The sequence below is a fragment of the Papio anubis genome, chromosome 11, assembly GCF_008728515.1.
Source record: "Papio anubis isolate 15944 chromosome 11, Panubis1.0, whole genome shotgun sequence".
Taxonomy (NCBI): domain Eukaryota; kingdom Metazoa; phylum Chordata; class Mammalia; order Primates; family Cercopithecidae; genus Papio; species Papio anubis.
The window spans coordinates 16958187-16974342 of record NC_044986.1 but is presented as its reverse complement, the minus strand read 5'-3'; the positions used below and the strand labels follow the sequence as shown (position 1 = coordinate 16974342).

At 46.1% G+C, this 16156-nt stretch overlaps 1 protein-coding gene across 3 annotated transcripts in view; it reads right to left on the bottom strand.

The window, feature by feature from the left end:
• Positions 1-9020, bottom strand: part of GFRA1 (GDNF family receptor alpha 1) — a 224448-nt gene extending 215428 nt beyond the window's left edge. The window contains exons 1-5 of one of the 3 annotated variants that reach the window (XM_017944362.3): positions 8747-9020; positions 5707-5825; positions 4542-4827; positions 3374-3667; positions 2049-2132 (exon numbers count right to left, since the gene is read on the bottom strand). In XM_017944362.3, coding sequence (XP_017799851.2) covers positions 2049-2132; positions 3374-3667; positions 4542-4581 — 418 coding nt within the window. In that variant the 5' untranslated portion in view covers positions 4582-4827; positions 5707-5825; positions 8747-9020. Of the gene's footprint in view, positions 1-2048; positions 2133-3373; positions 3668-4541; positions 4828-5111; positions 5204-5415; positions 5624-5706; positions 5826-8746 lie in introns of those variants that run through there. The other 2 variants (XM_009215430.4, XM_009215431.4) reach the window with 2 other exon arrangements.
• Positions 9021-16156: the final 7136 nt, after the last annotated feature.

Below are 16156 nucleotides of genomic sequence, written 5' to 3'. Positions count from 1 at the left end.
CAAAAACCCATTGCTCGTAGAAATTCTGAAATTAAAATCCAATGGCCCTTCTTCCTTGCCTGCTTCCTCACTATCAGTGACCGTGGAGAGGCTCATACCCTTCCAAGGGATCAGTACAAAGACTGAGGAGTCCACAGGGCAGACAGTAGGTAAGAGGCATTGTCCCTCAAAAGCAGGATGAAGGTCAGATTTGCCTCTGGCACTCCACTGGCCACATTGCATCCTAGTTTCTACAGATCTGCTCCCAGGAGAGCTTAGGTGGTCACATACGTTTGTCTGTACATCTCCTCTCCACTGCTTAAAACACTGTCCTGGCTGGATCAAAGGGACAGAAAGCACTAGAAGTGACATGGAGTGGAAATTATTGGCATTACACAGAGAAACATTTGAATTCCTCTTATACTAAGCTTGTATCCTTATATCTTATGCCAAAACAGACTCTCTCTCTCTCTCTCTCACACACACACACACACACACACACACACACACACTTTTCCTCTGAAGGAAAAGACAGAATGATGTAGAGGAACGCTTCTCAAGCTTCATGTGCATATGAAGCACCCAGCCCAGGGATCTTGTTAAAATGTGTATTCTGATTCAGTAGTTAAAATGAGATCCTGTATTTCTAATGAATTCCCTGGCAATGTCAATGATGCCAGTATAGAAACCACACTCTGAGTGGCAAAGGGTAGATGTTACAAAAGCTTAGAATCAAACAAATCCAAGTTTCAATTCTGGTTCTACCATTTAAGACTTTCGTGATTTGGCGCTGGTTTCCTAACTTCACTATGCCTCAATTTAATCATCTATAAAATGGAAATATTAATACCTAAGAAGCACTTGATGATTACATAAATTAATGATGTAATACTGTTAACACAGCGCTTGGCAAATAATAAGGCTTGATAAATGTCAGTTCCTATCTATCTCTAAGATTCATGAGGGCAAGGTGATGACTGGCTCACTGCCCAAACCACAATAGCTAGAACCTAGTTGGGGCTCAATGGATGTTTGGTGAATGGATGAATGCATGTATAATACACCTAAATAAAATATCAGTATTTATACACTCCCTTGATCCTGTGGCTTTTCTACAAAAAACAAACAAACAAACAAACAAACAAAACACAAAACATTTAGAACACCAGGACACTCTCACCAGTTACAAACCATAATCTCATAGAATCAAATTCAACATTAACCATCACGTTTAACCACTGAGAGACATATAATTTGTGGTGGCTATATATACTTGAGAAAATGTCTAAACTGTAAATAAATAAAGACAACATTAGTCTGGAATCTGTATGTCATAAAGATAAATTACTGCCTTGCTTATTTATGGGCTGTCTGAATGCAGATGTTATGAAAAACTTAATTCTAAAACAAAGTTCATTTCCAAACCACACATAGAACTGCAAAGAGAGACAAAACAAACCATGGGAAGCGAGACCACATTTAAAAGGGCCATTGGGGCAGGAGTACATTCTCTCATAAATGCACACACTTGCTCAGGAAAAAATAGAAGCAAAAGAATTCTTAACAAATGGCAGAGCTTAATCTTTTAAATCAAAGGCAGACAAGAGAATTCATCCCAAATTTTTCAACAATCTAAGATTATCTTCAGGCCTCTTGTAAAGTAAGTGGCATAATCTGAACAGATCCAATTTCCAGGGAGGCACTATGTAAGGTATGTAGCAAAAGAGAATACGATTGCCACCTACAGACAGAAGTGGCACTTTCTTTGCAAGAGATGGCCAATCATATTTTAATGTGGAAAACAAAAAAAACCAAAAAACTCAACCAAGTCATCTCCCTCGAACCTCTTCCAAACCACCACACCACATTACTTCATTTAGAATTACTTTCAAGTCATACAATCATCTCTAGGCATTCTGCCTCTTCATTATCATCATCCTATTTCTAATTTCCCAGAAACACTGTGCCATTCAACTATCTACTTATACGCTCTTTGAGAGCCAAAGAGAATGGAAGCCAACGAATTCAAGCACACAAAAGCATCGGCGTGGAACTATAAATCTGCTTACCTGATATGAATGGGACCACCCGGAATATATCTGACAATCTGCTGTTAACTGGTTCATATGGGGAATCCTCCAGCAGATCATTTCCTAAAAACAACAGAAAGACTGGGCTCAGATATGAAAATCATATATTTCAAGCAGGTTTTTGCTGCTGAATCTGAATTCTAATTATGTTATGATTGTGTAACAAAAAGATGCTGAAACTTTGAAAGATTTCAAATGCATCTCTTTCTCTATGGTTATTTCTTTTCATTCCCTCTGCTTTTGTTGTCCTTGTTCTCCCCAGAGTGCCATGAAAACATTGGAGAACAACCCAGCCCGATCTTGCCAGAAAACTCTCCCACTCTTTGCAAAGGAATAGAAATCAGAGAGGAAAGCTGGAGCCGATGACGTCACGAGCCCTGCTTGCCTCCAGGAGCCAATGGAAGAAAGGTGACCCAGGAAAGGCCCACATTTCTGCTTGCTCCCAAAACTTGGCATACAGTTGGAAGGCAGGTACCATGGCTATTAAACAGCCCACCTCTGAAACAGGTTTTCATTAATAGACTCTGAAGGAAGTGGCTGCTGACAGGTCAAATCTGTATAATACATATCTCCCGTGTGAGTCTCAGTCGAGAATGAACACACAAGGTGTTTGTGTTAGGTTTACAAACATGAGCCCCCTCTGGCTTACGAGGACCAAAACATTCCCATTGGACTGGATGGTTGTGACAAGTGGTTCTTTCTCTCCCTGAGCTACTTCTGTGATAACCGAGGTTGAACCACACCAGCTGGTTCAAGACTCAGCTAATGTAAGATGACAAACGGTTTTTCACACATCTGCCTTTGATCACGTTTGGTGGGGAGGGTGAAGATAGAATGGATTTTCCTGGACCTTTTACAATACTTTATCTCAGGTCAGAGCAGACTAAAGGGAACAAGACCGGGGGAAAGTCCAGACCAGCTGCAGGGCAAGCCCTCCTATTACTATTCTGAGGCCACGGAAAGCTCCAGGCTGGCTCTCCTTGGAAAGAAGTTGTGGGTTCCTTGGGGTCCTTGAGTGGGATCCTCCTCCTATGCTCTGACCAGGTTTCAGAGAGGTCAGTGGGGTCCCAGGGGTGCCCCCCGCCGCGCTCCCGACCTCCTCATGGGTTTTCCAACAACCAGGCTCAACAATGCTGGTCAGCCCAGCAAACACCAGCTGCCGTTGTCCCTGGGGGCCAATGAAAGGTCCTCATTCCGCAGCTGGGGAGAAGTGAGTGGAGGATGAGATCAGCTGGCCGGGGGACGGAGGGCCCGCCTGCCTTCGGGGAGGGACGCAGGGTGGTGTGGGGAGGTTCCGGGCGTACCCTGCAGGCTCTGGTACATGCTCCAGTAAATGCGCAGACAGTTCTTCTCCTTCTTCATACCCCGCTTGCAGCGGCAGTTGTAAAGCGACTTCTGCTTCAGGGCCTCCATGGCGCTGCGGCACTCATCCTTGGCCTCAAGGCCGGATGCCAGGCTGAAGTTGGTCTCCTTGCCCGCCACACACTGCCTCAGCGTGCGGTACTTGGTGCTGCAGCTCTGCTCCTTCAGGCACTGATCACTGGCTTTCACGCAGTCCGGGCGGTCTCCGCCGCTCACTTTGGCCGACAGGAGCAAGTCTGCGGGGTAGAGGGGAGGGAGCCTGAGTGCGGCGGGCGGGGACCCGGGACGCCCCTGATCCGGGCGAGGGCGCGCGCCCAGGTCAGGGATGCTTGACCAGCCTTCGGGGGCGCCCTGCTCAGGGATCGAGCGGGTCCACCTCTCGACCATCCGGGAGTCCATTTTCCCGCCCCCTGGAACTCCAGCTCCTCTCCCTTCCGGGCCCGTAGGGAAGGGTGGCGCAGGCTCAGCCCGCGGGCTTTAAGGGTTTGCGCCAGAGCCTGCGCTGCCCACCGTGCACGTCGGCCCTCCGCCCCGCGGCATCCTGGCCTGAGCGACGACCCGGGCTCCTGGGCCACCCCCAGCTCCAGCCACCCGCTCCGCCCGACTAAAACTCAGGGTCTTTCCGAGGAGAAGCGCGGCGGCGGACTGGGCACCGGGCGCGCGCTGGGCGCGGGGCAGGCCAGCCGTGGTCAGCGGTCGGCCGGGCGAAGAGCGCTCAGAAGCTACTCGGGAAAAACTTTTCTCTTCCAAGTTTGGTCTCCCGGCCCCAATGCTCCCCAACTCCACCTGCCTGCCGCGGCTCCGCGAGCTGCCGGAGACTCTCTGGGGTTGCAGGGCCCTGGGCTGGAGGGCTCCTTAGTCCCCCGCCAAGCTGGGTCATTAAAAACCACAGGAAATCAAAACCAAGCCCGAAAAGCTTCGGGCAGCGCCGCACCGCCACTGCCTCCCTAACCGGGGGATTCGCGATCCCCTTCCCCAAAACGAAACTTCTTCCTTCCACATCCACCGCACCCGCGCCCCAATTTTGGTGCGGGGGGCGGAGTGGGCTGCTGCAAACGACCCTAGGAAAGACTCAGCGGGTAAGAAAGCCCGCGGCGGGCCTCGACTTACCCAAGAGTGGCAGCGCGAAGTACAGGGTCGCCAGGAACATGGTGCCGGCGCGGGGCTGGTCCCCGCCCCCCAAAAAAAGTCCTGAGCCGCCGCTGGGTCTTGCCGAGGGAGCTCAGCATGCAGCGATCCCCGGACAGCTGTGCTGCTCTGGCCGCCCAAAGTTCAGCTCCATCCAGTGAAAGAGGAAACTCCGGGTCTGGCAGCCGCCACCGCCGCCGGCGACTCAGCTCCGGGCTGGCGAGGGCGGGAGGCGGTTCCGCTTTTAGGGGTTCAGGTCCGACCCAACCTGGAAGGGAGGGCGCACTTTGAGATGAGAGCGGAGAGCGCAGGAGACTCCCCCCACAGCCCCTCTCCCCTCCCCCGTTCCCGCCTTTGGAGACTTTCCAACGCCAGGGTGAAGACCCACCCCCACCCGAGTCGGGGTGCATGTGCGTGTATTACAGGGGCCGCTGACACGGGAATGGGGGTGAGGGCTGGAGAGGTCTGAAGAGGGTTCCTAAAGTCCAAGGGGGTGTCTGTTGGGTTCAATCCGAGAGGCTGAACACAAGCAAATAAATAAATAAACGGTACTTTCCGAGCGCCGTGAGCGTGAGCCAGCCGCTGCCTGGAATACAAGCCCTCGGTGGCGGCGGCGGCAGCTCCCCAGCCAGCCCTGGCGCCGAAAGAGCCCCTTCTCCCGGGAAGTTGGCCTCCCCCTCCTCCGTCAGCCACCGAGCTCCCTCAGCCGCCGGCCCTCCCCACTCAGATCGCCAATCCCTAGCCCCTGTCGCCGCCCTCCCTCTCCCCGGGACTCGTCTCCCTCCAGAGGCCGCCAAGCCATGGGGAACCGATGTCCCGACTGGGGCTGAAACCCAGTTCTTGCGCCCCTACCCACCGCGTGTCCTCGGCTCCCTCCTGAGTGTCCGCACCTCTCACACCCTCGCCCGGTGCCCGGACTCGGGCGCTTCCGCACCCCCGCCCAGGGCGAGCGCGCTGGCCCGCAGTCCCCGCGCGCCCCGGCAGGTGCAGCCCGGCGCCACGAGCGCCCCCCGGGCCCCAAAGTTGGGAGACGCCTGCAAAACGGAAAGAGGTGGCCGGGGGAGGGAGGAAGAAGGAGTGGGGAAGAGGGACAGGAAGCGGCAATGGGTTCCCAAACAGAACGAAAAAAGCTCCAAATGCCACCAACCTGGACTCAACCGACCGCGTCCAGCTGCGGCGAGGAGCCAGTTTATTTACTTATTTATTCTTTCGGGGGGAATGGTGTCCCCGCCCCCTCCTTCCCTTTCCGGGCTCACTTTATTTGCCCTAGGAAAAAAAAAAGAAAGAAAGAAAAAAAAAATAGATGCGGCAATCTTCTAGAGCTCCAAGGGCCGAGTTGGACCAGGACGATTTCCGAGCAGAGCCCTCGGCTCGGATGCTCATTAGGGATGTTAGTGGTTATTGGAAGTGGCGCGGGGAATGGCGTGTTCCGAGGCCAGATTTCTTCTGGCCAGCGGACCCTCGGCCTGCTCCTGCTCCCGCTGCCCTGCAGCTCCAGCCCCCTCCTAAGCTCGCCCTCCAGGCAGCCGCAGCTGCACACGCTCGCTTGCGGTGAGACCCGCGGCCGGACAGCACGCGCGCACAGGACACGCAGCGTTCTGCAGCCGGCCGCGGGTGCTGCCAGACACTTTCTCTCTCTCTCTCTCTCTCTCTCTCTCTCTCTCTCTCTCTCTCTGTCTGACTGACACACACACACACACACACACACACACACACATACGGGCACAAGGGCTCTTTCTTCTTATGGCAATCGAGCCAGACCCTTCTTTGGAACACAAAGTTTTCCCCCCACGTCACTAGTGGCTGTGATTCAAGACTTGGTGCGTAGAAGACACACTCAGATCCAGGACGCCGGAGCGGCGATCCTGGGATGCGCCCACCCGTTCGTCCACGCCAGCGCGTGCACACTCACACTCACACGCACACATGCACACGCAGTCTCTACCTATCTCCTCGAGCTCCGACAAGGAGACAAAAGCCGAGCCCCCAACCCACTGCATTTAAACCCGGCCAGACCTGGCTTTAGAAAATTTATAAGCTGACCTCCATCTTGGCTGTTTCGAGAATAAATTAAAAAAAAAAAAAAGAAAGAAAGAAAGAAAAGAAAGCCTAAAAAAGCCTAACATGTACATAGCCCTCGTTCCCAGTCGTGCTGCTCACTCCCCGCCCCCCACCCCTGACACAGGCTCCCCTTCCCGCACGCCGGGGGGCGCCCGGGGCACCGAAGTCTACACTGGGTCCAGAGACTGGTCTAGGAGCCAGCCCGCAGTGCTCGGGATCTTTGCTGATGTCCAAGTTCATCTCTCGGGGAGACCGAGTTTGAATCAAATATGTGTGCGCCCAGCTGTCAAATCAGCAAACCTATCACGCCAGACAATGGGCCGCCGCGGAGGAGAGAAAAGAATGGCTCATTTTGATCGAGGGGGGTTAACTGGAAAAGGGCACGGGCTTTGGTTGAAGTTTGAGGCCCGGGTGTCAGGGCGGGGAGAAGAGGAGGAAGGAGGAGGGTTGGGCCGCTCTCCATTCAACCACACATCAGCCAGGCGCGCCCCTAGGCTGCAGCGGCTGCTTGCAGGCAGGCTGCACATTGTGTGGAGTCGCCAAAGAGGGTCTGTGTCTCGGGGCGCGCCCCAAACCCGGGGGACATCCTACGGATCCGCACTCCTCTTGTGCTGTACGCGTGTTCCTCCGGGGTAGGTATGAGGAGAAGGACGCCCTCATCAGACACCCCTCCTCCAATACACACACACCCATAGCCACACCATTCAGGGATCCTCTAGTTCAGTGTATCAGTTTACACTTGGTTGTTGAGTAAACAAAGCAAACATATGTCACATTTTCGCGACAGATGGTTCAAACCAAGGGCTACTTAAGTTCTCTCTCTCTAACAGTCTAAGTTACAGGGTGGACTAAGCAGAAATGTAATTAAGTCATCTGATCAGTTTCTTCTCCTTAAAGTGTTTTCCCATATTTTCACGAACAAACCAGATAAACCCTGGGGATGTGGTTTCAGGGAAAGGAGGGCTGAATATGAACTAAGACTTTGTGTGAAGACTCCGTTTCTCCCTGGTCACCAGAAACAGAAAACCCTCTTTCATTGTTCCATTTCTTAAGTGGAGGAGAATGTCTTCTTTTGGAAAATCAGTAATTGGAATTTCAATTTTCAATAGAGGGACTAGTGCTTACCGGTGCTGACTACTTGGGATAGTTGGACTACAATGAGGTTTAAGACATCATCCACATCTTTTGTAAATGTTCTTGGTTTAGAAATGACTTTATGTTACCCTATATATTCCACAGAATTCTTTTGAATCAAATTTTAACAGGGTCGGGGAAGGATGAACTAAAAGCTCTCCAAATGTAGAATGTGGGACTTCTTTTTAAAATACAGATTATCTCCAACTTGTGATGCTTCTACTTATATTTTTAGACTTTACCATGGTGCAAAAGCCATATGCATTCAGTAGAAACCACATTTTGATTATGGACCATACACAATCATTCTGTTTTTCACTTTCAGTTCAGTATTGAATAAGTTCCATGAGATAGTCAACACTTTACTATAAATTAGCTTTGTGTTAGATAATTTTCCCCAACTGTAGGCTCCTGTAAGTGTTTTGAGCATGTTTAAGGTAGGCTAGGCTAGGCTGTGAGGCTTGGTAGTTTAAGGTATATTAAATGCATTTTTGACCTATGATATTTTCAACTTATGATGAGTTTATCAGGGCATAAGCCTCATTGGAAGTCAAGGAGCATCTGTATTTTTAGCTTCAATAACATATTTCTGAACCATTCACTCACACTAGTCCTTATTAAGTTGGTGCTACTGATGAAAACAGAGCTTTGTTTTTAAAAAGGTAACAATAACCCCCAGAGGCTGTAACTGTGTTTTCCAATACAATAGTTACTAGCCATGTGGCTATGTCAATGAAATTAATTAAAATTAAATAAAAGAAAAATGCCGTTCCTCAGTCGCATTAACCATATTTCAAGTGCTCAATAGCTACATGTGGCTGGTGGCTACCATATTGGACAACACAGATATAGAACATTCCCATCATTGCAGCAAGCTATAGTGGACAGCACTACCCTATAATGTTGGTGTGGAATTAGTTAATATGATATATATATATATATATATATATTTTTTTTTTTTAGAATAGTAGAATAGTGCATAGAGTGCTTACTTCATAAGCAGCAGCAGTAGTGGGGGTTGTAGTTGGAAGGATAATGATAACGATGATGATGATGATGATGATGATGATGATGATGTTGACAAAGATGATGATGCCTTGTTAGTCTCTTGTGGAAGTCAAAGAATCCATGAAGACACAGCCCACTTCTGGTATGTCAGGATGAGATCAGCAGGCAAAGAAGCTAAGGAGTAGGAGAACCGATATGTCCAAAGCTGATCTTCCAAGGAAAGCTGTGAACAGAAAGATGTGGCCTGTACTGTAGCCTAAGACTTCTTGTAGTAGGAGCTAATAAAAACAAAAATTAAAAAATCACTGCTTTATAACTACATCCATTAACTTTTTTTTTTTTTTTTTTTTTTTGAGACAGAGTCTCAAACTGTTGCCTGGGCTGGAGTACAGTGGCGTGATCTCAACTCACTGCAACCTCCGCCTCCTGGGTTCAAGGGATTCTCCTGTCTCAGCCCCTCCTAAATAGCTGGGATTACAGGCACCCACCACCATGCCCAGCTAATTTTTTTGTATTTTTAGTAGAGACGGAGTTTCACTATGTTGGCCAGGGTGGTCTCAAACTCCTGACCTCGTGATCCACCCACTTCAGCCTACCAAAGTGCTGGGATTACAGGCGTGAGCCACCACGCCCGGCCTACATCCACTAACTTCCAAAGGTGAGAGAAACACACGGCCAGAAAGCCGTTGGAATATAGAAGAGAGAAAAGCATTGTGACTTAATGTATTAATATCATCTCTGTTTCCTTGGAGCTTATCTGTTTCTGTGTGTATGGCACTGATCTCAGGATGAAAGGTGACATCAAAGTATCAAATATTATTAATAATTATAAAGGTTCATGTAATCCTCTGTGACATGTTTTCTCAGCAGAAAATTGGTTTTAATGCCACAAAATTGGGTTCAATCTACCCGTAAGCACGTGAAGTGAGCAATTTTCTGGCATTTCTTGATGTAAGTGTATTTTCCTAAGTTAACAGATGAGTCAGGATGAGAATGACAGTTTTATTCCATGCAGCATTTTGTCTCTTTCTCTCATTGCTTTCCTTGGCTCTTTATTTTGTAAAATTCTACTGCGCAAAAAGCATTCAGATTTTTTTTAACTCATTCTAGTCCATGAAAGTTCAACGTTTGACATCAGACAGCTTGACAGATTTACCGCTGTAGTTACAAAAAAAAAAAAAAAAACCACTCACCAGTCCCTAAGCGTACCATGACGTTTTTGACTGCTATACCTTTGCCCATTCATTTCCATCTGCCTAATGCATGCTTCATCCTGATATTTCAAGGCTCAGCTCAGCTCAAACAGGACACTAGGATAATACAGGCCTCTTTGGTCAGAATTCATAGTTCCCTGTAGTATACTCCATGGCCTCATCGAAGTCTCTGCCATATCTATTGTAACACTGCATTGTAGTTAGTTGCTGCATCTGTCTCCATATCTGGAATGTGTGCTCCTTGAAGGCAGGAAACTGTCCTAGTCTTTTTTTGTTTCATCCCCAGTATTTAGACTGATAACCAAGACACAGTCACCCCCAATAAATGTATATCGATTGCATGAATAATCAGTGATGCTGTTCCTCATTTTCCTCTGATACAATAATTTTACTGAAAGGTTTACATAAAATCCCTTTACTGGATGAACAATGCAAAGTATAAGTACCTCATACAATTACTGGTACTGCTATTCTACTAATAGTATCAAATATGTATTATTCCTTTGGGGATTTGACATTTGAATTTTTTTAAACAAAACCCATTATTGTAATAGAATGCTCTTTTTCTGGTTCACTTTAATAGCAACATATGACATATTTCATTTCTGGGAAATGATAGCTTGCCTTAGGTCATATTTTAAGGCATAAAGCCAGAAGCAGAGTAAGGTTCCCACCTGAAGTTCTCTAATCATCTAGAAATGTGCCTGTTTCTGGCTGGGAGGCAGGGATTTAGAAGGGCTAGATTATGACTATCCTGGAGCATTCATTCACAAAGGCAAATTTTTAAAAGGCAAATTGGTCCCAAAGTGTTAAAAATTCTTTTATAAACACATGAACCCTCTTGCAATCTTTTAGGAGAAATGAGAAAATAGGAACCGTCTACACGCAGAAAGCTGGTTTAAGGGTCTATATGCTGACACAGATCTCACCTTCTAATGCTATGCTTTGACATTTGCCCTTTGGCAATACAAGGAGAACCAGTTGCTCTCAGATTTCAGAGCCCTTTTCCAGGCTGACTATATTAAGAAGTGTCTTTTGAACATTATTTGCAAATGGAAGTTTCTTATTGGCAATCTGGGCACCTGACCCCCAGGAACCTATCTTAGGAAATCTTTCTTCCTCCTTAGTTTTCAAGTAATTTTTATTTCTTATACTAATAAGCCGGTGCAATGATTTTAATGCCTTTGTGGAAGGATATTGCATTTCGTGAGAGTTGAAGTCATTTGTACTTTGGCCTTATGCCACAAAATGCATTCAAGGTGTGTAGCCCTGATGAAATAAAGTGCCTGTCATGTCTTATTGCCTGAATATATGGCAAAAGATACCCCATCTTCGGGGGACTTGGAAGGCTTTTCTCTGATTGCCATAGGTGTTGGATTAAAAGCCCTGTACATTTCAGTCTTTATCCAGTAAGGATGGAGAACGCCTGCACGGAGAAAACATCTTTTCTCTCCACCACTCTCCTAATAAGCCCTAAACCCTGTTCCAATGGGATTGTTCCTTCATAAGGGCAAGAGGGAAGCTTAATCCCCAGCTTTGTCCAGTAATTAGCCTCTCTCTCTCTGGAGGCAGCAAACACAGATGCCAATCCGGATGAGCTTTGGGACGTGGAATGAAAACAAGACTGAAAACACTGACTCACTTCTTCAGAAGCCTTTTAGCAGCCTCGAAGACAGCAACAACCTCTGATTTCTATTGATGCACGTTTGTTCTAAGTGGTGGGATGGGGCCTCTCCCATCGCTGATGAAGCAAGAGAAGAAGCAGAGATCACCAAAGATGTGGGGATACGTGACCCGAGGCCCCTCTGCAACAATGAAGGCTCTGTAACGCAGCACTGTTCTTGTTATGCCACTTACCCCAGCATCTTTCAAGAAATGCCATGGAAATGCACTGTTTACCAAAACCAAAACTTCTGGAAGCGCTATAGTATGAGCCCGCTAACACAATTAACTCGCAGTTAATGATGATGCCCCCACCAGAACTAATTAAGCCAGTGGTGCTTGTAGCACAAAAGATTGGGGCCTGTTTTAAAGCATCAATTGTGACATCATTTAGAAGTCATTTCAAACTCCTCCAAACTCGAAAACTATTCCTCTGAAAACAAACGCGGTATAATGTTCTTAGAGTTGTTGGTTTTATTTTCTGCTGTCAAAAATCTGACAAAAGTCAGTTGAAACTGTCAAGGAAAAACATCACACAATATGAGGTTTTCCTCAAGTTTGAAGTCTATGGAAGGAATGACAAATCTGTTATATAGATTGCTCTAGCACAAAAGCAAATTAGGAAAGTCTAGGAGATACACTATCACAATACATATATGAGATTTCCCTTGACACAGTTCATAAATTTGAGGCCGTGACAAAGAATTAAAATTACATCCATTTGGTTTTGATCTGAATTATCTGTTAAGCTTACAGTACAGAAGGATCAATGGGATGGATGTTTTTGTGCGTATTTTTTCTACACACAACTCATATTAAGAGACAAGCAGAATTTCTTCTGCTCACACCCCAGAGGATCTCTTTGTAAAGGCCCCTCTGGCCTTCATTTTTTTTTTGTCTGAAGTATCAGTAAAGACTATACCTCTGCTGTGTAATAGTTCATTGATTGTTTGATTTATGGACTGATTGCTTTGGTTGACTATTTTCTTGTATCTATCCAGTGTCTAATACTGTGATGTGCACTGCAAGGAATTCAGGTAAATTATTTTGCCTATGGTCAAGTACTTCCTTCTCCATGGTGGAGACCCCTAGTTACTCTCTTGATTTCCTCTTTCATCCTTCTGTAGTAGCACCCTTCAAATTGCAGGCATCCCCCATTCGTTAGTCACAAACAGCATTTATTTTATAAACTATAAAAACACTAAATGTTGGCACAGTGTGGTGGCCCATGCCTGTAATCCCAGCATTTTGGGAGGTCAAGGTGGGTGGATCACTTGAGGCCAGGAGTTTGAGACCAGCCTGGCTGACATGGTGAAACCCCATTTCTACTAAAAATACAAAAATTAATCGAGCATGGTGGCAGGCACCTGTAATCCCAGCTACTCAAGAGGCTGAGGCACGAGAATCACTTGAACCCAGGAAGTAGAGGTTGCAATGAGCCAGGATGGTGCCACTGCACTCCAGCCCACAACAAAGAGAGACTCTGTCTCAAATAAATAAATTAATTAATAATAAAAATATTAAATGCATCACTTAAAGCAGTGGTAAGTATTGTTTCATAAAAGTTTTCTATGTGTTCATGGTGTCTGTATTGGGTCATTAGGTAAAATACATTTATTATTATGAATCATGGTTTTAAAATTTTGAAAGCTACTGCATTTTATTAATGGTACTCTGATGTTTTATTTAAACATTTGCCACCCAGTATTAAGGCTACATTTCCCATCCTCCACTGCATCCAGTTATGGTCATGTGGCTAGATCTGATGAATCAGATGTGGCAGAAAGGATGTGAAGAAGCTCTGAGGAGGTGCCCTCCTTCTACATGTTCCCACCATCCTGCATCTTTGTGCTGTGCTGGACCAGGCATGCAAGAACAACACACCAGGGATGGCGGAGCAACAAGATAGAAGACGCCTGAGTCCCAGAATGACTGCCTGGAGTACAGCTGTCTGCCTGCCCAGAGCCTTGCATCGCATACTATAATGTGAGAGACAAATAAACTTGTCATATTTAAGTCAGTATTATATTGGGTCTTCAGTACATCCAGACAGTCTTTGTAGAGCTCATGCACCCAAATTCTAATGAAAGAGAAGTAAAGGAAAATAAATTCAAAAAACAATTATTTATTGAATATCCATCATGGACCAGCCCTCTGTTAGGCTGCTATGGGAAATACAGAAGAATATTGACTCTGAAGGAAAGTGTAATTTCACTGGGGAGATGAGCTGCATATCTGAAATAATCAAACCATGTTGTAAAGAAGTGTAGGAATAATTGTCAACATGAGTGGAAATAAAAATAACAGAACAGATAGGAAGAAAGGTAGAAAATGAAATGAAGTCATGTCATTGAGAGAAGGGGAAAAGAGAGAGTAACAGAGTAGGAGGAACATTCCTGAGAGCTAAACGAAATTGAAGGTCTCTGAAATAGAAGGGGTCCATTGCTTTATCCCAGGTCTCCCCTTTCCAGCCCTAAACCGTACTCAACCAAGGTGATCAGCAGGAGTCCATGCTATGGCAAAGCTGCAATCTACAGGCATGCTCTTCACCTAGACACAGACTCACGCTCACTTGTCAAAAACCCTCTCAACACCAGACGGATCAAAGGCCCAAGCCTCCTTCATCACAATCTTATGCAGAAGAGGATGCTCTCTCTGTGGGAAGTCACTCTGGATTTGGTGAGAATGACTTCCTCGTGGGGAGGAAGCCCGTCTACCCAGACACACCTCTGCTTGAGGATGCATTGGTCTTTGCCCTTTTCTACAAGACTTTGGTGAGGCTTCTAATATTTCTCCAAGTAATTTGAGCTGCTAATGATGTGGATATTCTGGAATTCAGTTTTCTGCATACCAGCTAAAAGCCATTTAACACACGGGCCTCTCTCCTTGGAAGATGCATGACTCGGAGATGCCTTGCTGGCAAGGCTGGGCTATGTTAAAAGGAAGAGTGTTATTTCAGCAGACTTGCCACAGAGGTATGTGTTAATTAAGTTAATTGTGCCATCAGTGATCTAGACAATGACAGTAACTGCTCCCCATAATGGGGCTGGGTTATTGCCATCATTTATTAAATGTGCTGGTTTTCTTAAATGCAGTTTTCCCTTATTCTTTAAGCATGCATACCCCCCACATGCACCCACCCACACATACACACACACAGATGACTTATAGTTTATCAACCACTTTCATATGAATCCAATTACATTATTGATCTTTATTGCTACTCTGTGATGAAGGAGGGGTTACTTTCTTCATTGAGCAGATGAGGAAACTGAAGCCCAGAGTTGTCTACTTACTTGCCCAAAGCCACCCAGCTTCTTAGTCAAGGAGCCAAATTCCAAGTCCAAGGTCCCTTTCTGTGTGCCACACTGTATGTCCAGGAGTCTCAATATCCTGTAAAGCAAAAGCCAAGTTTTTATATTCTATATGCCCTAGCTAGCACATTGGATTGATAAATGTTAAGTAAATCATAATTAATCTTTGGAAAAATTATTGGTGAATTGTATAATTGCTGTCTTCATGAAAGTCTAAGGTAGGAACCTTATACATATGGGTTGATCAAAACCAAACATGATCTATATAAACAGAAATCTGGATAATTTAGAGAGTTATCACAGACCCTTTCCCTCCTTGCCTCTCCAAAATATTAGTAGATATTTGACTTAACCTGAGTTATTCTCACTGTAATTACAGTGAAGACTAAAGCATAATTTAGAATGTCAAATCAATTACAGCCTTTCAATGGACTTAACTCAGACTTCTGTTGAGTGCTTCCGGTTCCACAGTGATTGTCCGTTGAGTGGCTTACCCAATGATTGTCCCACCAAAATGACTCCCTACCTTGCGGCTGAGGGTCTATCTTTAAAGCTTTCGTATAATTAGTGTCACCTGCCAAAACATAATCATCTTTGGGACAATTAATGCAGAAGCATTTTGGTTAATGGTACTTTAGCATGAACGAGCTTCTAGCCCCTTTGTTGGAAGGAGAAAGGGCTACAACACCATCATACATGATGCTCTAGAGTGGATGAGCTCTGAGCTCCCTGAAAGAGCCTCATTTCTGGAAACTAGTGGTCAGGCTTGGATTGGTGTGCAAGAGCCACGTCTCACAGCACCCGAATGCTTCAAGGTAACACTTCTAATAAAGGTGCATTGAACACTGACTTTCACTTCATGACAAAGTATATTCTAGAAGCAGAGATAGAAAGATTTCCTTGCCAAATAACTGAAATGCCCTTGTGTATCATCTTTTACAAGCTTTCTAGAATAATCACCTTAAGTTGTTGAACAGAAGAAATCTGAATTGATTGAGTGCATCCACTGTGCCTGAGCAGGAGAAAGTGTCAGAGAAGCTGTTTTGTGCCTGAACTGGCTATTTCCTGTTAGTGTAAACACTGAGGAGCACAATTAGAATTTGGGCACATGCCAGGCACAGGGTGACTCTATGACCAGCCACCAGTGGAAAGCCTGGACACTGAATCCCTAATGAGTGTCCTCGGTAGATAACATTTTACATGT